The following is a 4,354-nucleotide window of genomic DNA, read 5'->3' as shown; positions in this document are numbered from 1 at the left end:
CTCCCCCAGGTCCCGGAGCTCCGCCACCGCCGGGTGCCGCGGGGCTGGCGCGATGCGGCGGCTGTGCCGGGGCCGCGTGCTGGGCATCTCGGTGGCCATCGCGCACGGGGTCTTCTCGGGCTCCCTCAACATTCTGCTGAAGTTCCTCATCAGCCGCTACCAGTTCTCCTTCCTGACCCTGGTGCAGTGCCTGACCAGCTCCACCGCGGCGCTGAGCCTGGAGCTGCTGCGGCGCCTCGGGCTCATCGCCGTGCCCCCCTTCGGCCTGAGCCTGGCGCGCGCCTTCGCGGGGGTCGCAGTGCTCTCCACGCTGCAGTCCAGCCTCACGCTCTGGTCCCTGCGTGGCCTCAGCCTGCCTATGTACGTGGTCTTCAAGCGCTGCCTGCCCCTGGTCACCATGCTCATCGGCGTCCTGGTGCTCAAGAACGGCGCGCCCTCGCCTGGGGTGCTGGCGGCCGTGCTCATCACCACCTGCGGCGCCGCCCTGGCAGGTGAGCGGGACCCGCGCCGACCCCCACCCCACCCCACCCCACGGAGCAGAGGCCGCGGGGACCCCTTAGTGCAATGCCCTCACTTCCATATGGGGAGACTGAGGCAGAGAGAGGCGGAGGGCTGTGAGAGTGGTCGCTCGGCTCGCAAAAGGGACTTCTGAGATCCAGCGGAGCCTTCCCAGCACTCCAGCCTCCTCCCTGAGATCTCTCTCCCCGCCTCAGGATCCCCGCTTCCGACCCCCGTCCCTGCTTCACCCGGTATCTCCCGTCCCGCCGCCCCCACCCCCAGTCTTCCCCCTTCACCCCTTCCTCCGGGAGAGGTGGGAGAGCCGCCTGAGCCTGAGAGCTGGAGTCCTCCACCCCTGGACAGAGCCGGAAGGAGGGGGCCGTGAACTTCCTTGGGTCACGAGGGGCTGGAATGGGGGTGGGGTGGCAGCGAGGCTTGGCTCCCGGGGCTAGTTTGGGGCGTCTGGCGCCGCGCCCGCTTTGTGTCTATAACCTGCCATGCTCCAGTTGGTGAAGGTTGCTCACAGCCTTGAAAGTGCTCACAGTCTGCCCAGATTGTATCTTCAGGACCCCTTGTGTTGGGCATAACTTTGCGCGCATGCGCCCTGACGCGCACGGGCGCCAGTTCATGTGCTCCGCGACCACCATTTCACTAGCGCTCAACGGCACGTAGCTGCCAGCCTCGCCCTTCCGGGTCCCAGTGATTCAGCAACTTTAGTTCCGTATTCGCGTAAAGCCTCCCCAGCGAGATGGGAGCCGGAGGAGCGGTAAATCTTCCCGGGACCGAGGGGGAGATGTTCCTGGCCCTGCGCCTGGCCAGCTCCACGTTAGAGGCCACTAGCCAGGAGTCCCTCTCCCTTCTGGTGCTCCTTGAACCGGGGTGGGGTGGGGTGAGTAGAGGCACCACGTGCCCGGGTGGCCTCCTCATTGCCAGCCGGGGGAAGCTGCAGCGCCTACCCCGAGGGTATGTGCGCTCCCCCGAGCCTTTGTCGTGGACAGAGGGAGATGGAGTGACCCGGGGACATGGGAGGGAGGGCGCTTCTCCTTACGCATCTCACCTGGCGTTGACTGAGCTTGGCTGTCGCATTTTACACCGGTAGCCTAGGCACGGCAAGCAAGCATCTGTAGGTCACTTAGGAATTCGGTGGGCAGAGCTGGGGCGCGAACCCCGTCTACTTTCCAACCCGACGCGTTGCCTCCGAGGCCACCCACCCGCGCCAACCCGGTGTCTTTTCTCTTTTCCCTTCCCTTCCGGGCTCCGCTGACCTCCTCTGGCGCTCTAGGAGCCGGCGACCTGACTGGCGACCCCATGGGATACGTCACGGGCGTGCTGGCAGTGCTGGTGCACGCCGCCTACCTGGTGCTCATCCAGAAGGCGAGCGCGGACACGGAGCACGGGCCGCTCACCGCGCAGTATGTCATCGCCGTCTCCGCCACTCCGCTGCTCGTCGTCTTCTCCTTCGCCAGCACCGACTCCATCCACGCCTGGGCCTTTCCCGGCTGGAAGGATCCGGCCATGGTCTGTATCTTCGTGGCCTGCATCCTGATCGGCTGCGCCATGAACTTCACCACGCTGCACTGTACCTACATCAACTCGGCCGTGACCACCAGCTTCGTGGGCGTGGTGAAGAGCATCGCCACCATCACGGTGGGCATGGTGGCCTTCAGCGACGTGGAGCCCACCTCTCTGTTCATTGCCGGCGTCGTGGTGAACACGCTGGGCTCCATCATTTACTGTGTGGCTAAATTCGTGGAAACCAAAAAGAGAAGCAACTATGAGGACCTAGAGGCGCAGCCAAGTGGAGACCAGCTGCCTTTCGTTATGGAGGAGCTGCCCGGGGAGGGTGGAAATGGCAGGTCAGCAGGTGGGCAGGGAGCAGGTGGCTCCGCTCAGCAGAGGGGTCAAGAGGCGAGGGGCAGCCCCAGAGGAGTCCCGCTGGGGGCTGGGAGCTTGCAGATCTCAGATAGCTGTGGAGAAGGCGGCAAGAGGTCCTTGAAGGACGCTTACCTGGAAGTGTGGAGGTTAGTTAGGGGAACCAAGTACATGAGGAAGGATTACTTGATAGAAAACGAGGAGTTACCCAGTCCTTGAAAAGCAAAGGCATGTGTGTACATATGTACATACACTTATATGTTAGAAATAACATTTTCATGAGGGGCCTCCCAGTTTTATTCCTTGAGGAGAGGGGAGGGGAAGCAAAGAAAGAAGCTGAAAGCGACTGAGAGCAACAAAATTAGCACGTGTGTGAATTATTTAGCGTGACTACCTGAGGCATCACGGAGACAAAAGGATGGGAGGTGCTGAAAGTAAGGCAGCGGTTTCAGCTTCCGACTCCTGGCACTTTTATTTTTGGTCGTTATCACCATAACCAAATGTCTGCATGTACCAAGAGTCCCTCAACCGCCCCCTCTGAAGATGGAATGCAGAAATGATGACAGCACTTAATAAGCTCAAAGATGACATTCAGGGGCACATTTTTGATGATAGTTAAAACCACAGTTTTTATTGCCAGCTGGGCAAAGAGTGTATTGTTGAAATGACACATATAAATACACTGAATTGATGTTTACTGTTTATAGTCATCTGAAATATGTTTACTCTAATCTTTCTTCGCTTGTTTTTTTAAAATAAGTGCTCTATTATTCTATTATATATTGGTAGAAAATGTCAAAGCTATTTTGAAAATATGAGTTCTTAGCTTTCATCATGAAGTCTAAAGTTTGCATTTAGTAATTATAAAAATATTTTAAAAGTTGTTTTGTTTCATCGCTTTATACTATTTATTACTGAATGCCATAACCTTTTTAAAAACCAGTTTTACTGTGTCCGGTATTCTTTTAAGCAAATGCAATGGCTGACATATAATACAGTATTAACTGAAGCCCAACCAGAAGGGAGACCATCTTGAAAGCAATTCAAGTCTCACTGCACATTCCAAACCATGTCACAGAAAGCGACTGCTATATTCACATTATGATATTTTTCTATCTTAAATTTGTCAAAATAAAGTATGAGTCTATCTGTTAAAAGATACATGGTTAGAAATTTAGACGCGTTTGTGTTCTGTCGTTGCTGTAATAGTCTATGTTTGCCTTTGACGTGTGGTCTACAGAATCCTGTATGTAGGTGCCAGCCCCTTGGGAACATTCTAAATTAACATGAGAGTTTAGTTTAAAATAAGCACTACCACCACCACAACAAAAACACTCACATTTTCTAGCAAAGGACACTATTAAAAAGTAAAACAAAATACTGTGTCATGCTGAGGTATGAAAGCCATCCACACCAGACTCCAGTTGATAAATAACAGAGTCCACAGAGGGGGAGCCTTCTGTCGGCTTCTCCAGGGGGGGTACTTTGAAAGTGAGGGCACTCGTATTTGCCAGCATGTTCCTGAGACTGTCAATTGGTAGCATCTTATATTTTTCTCTCTTTTCTAAAAACAAAACAAAACAAAAAGCAGAAGTAGACGTGAAATTCCAGTTCCATCAGTTGGTTCCACTAGCTGGTGAGCCAATGTAATTGTGCTTGGTGATTGTTCCTGGTTTACACTGGCCATCGCTTTCCTCCACAGGGGCGTCAACAGCTGTGGAGGATGTGGGAACCCTCAGATGGCTACAGTTAGAAATGGTTGACCAGGGTTGTAATGACTTCTCTAAAAATAAGCATTCATTTTAATGTCAACATGCTAGAGGATAACATCCTGTTGCAACTATGTGAAGCTGAGAATTAATGAAAAGCAGCAAGTTGAATGAAATATATATCTTTTGTTAATACCACTGTCAGATAAATGGATAGAATGATGATTTTTCATGGAAAAGAATTCCACTTTGGTTAAAAATGTGAGCTTGAATTT

The 4,354-nt window shown here is 53.6% G+C and overlaps 1 protein-coding gene across 1 annotated transcript; it reads left to right on the top strand.

Annotated features, from left to right (window-relative positions):
- The first annotated feature begins 6 nt into the window (after nucleotides 1-6).
- Nucleotides 7-3,527, top strand: SLC35D3 (solute carrier family 35, member D3). The gene is made up of 2 exons (XM_008574365.1): nucleotides 7-491; nucleotides 1,781-3,527. Exons 1-2 carry the CDS (start codon nucleotides 53-55, stop codon nucleotides 2,587-2,589), a joined length of 1,248 nt encoding a protein of 415 aa, XP_008572587.1. The 5' UTR covers nucleotides 7-52; the 3' UTR covers nucleotides 2,590-3,527.
- Nucleotides 3,528-4,354: the final 827 nt, after the last annotated feature.

Source organism: Galeopterus variegatus, unplaced genomic scaffold (genome assembly GCF_000696425.1).
Source record: "Galeopterus variegatus unplaced genomic scaffold, G_variegatus-3.0.2 Scaffold4, whole genome shotgun sequence".
Lineage (NCBI taxonomy): Eukaryota > Metazoa > Chordata > Mammalia > Dermoptera > Cynocephalidae > Galeopterus > Galeopterus variegatus.
The sequence above is the reverse complement of the archived record's forward strand: the minus strand, read 5'-3'. Positions and strand labels throughout refer to the sequence as shown.

Excerpts from the sequence above, each read along its gene's own strand:
- SLC35D3 (XM_008574365.1), top strand. The coding sequence starts at position 53 with ATGCGGCGGCTGTGCCGGGGCCGCGTGCTGGGCATCTCGGTGGCCATC. Across the intron at positions 492-1,780 it reads CTGCGGCGCCGCCCTGGCAG|GAGCCGGCGACCTGACTGGC; the intron begins GTGAGCGGGACC and ends CTGGCGCTCTAG.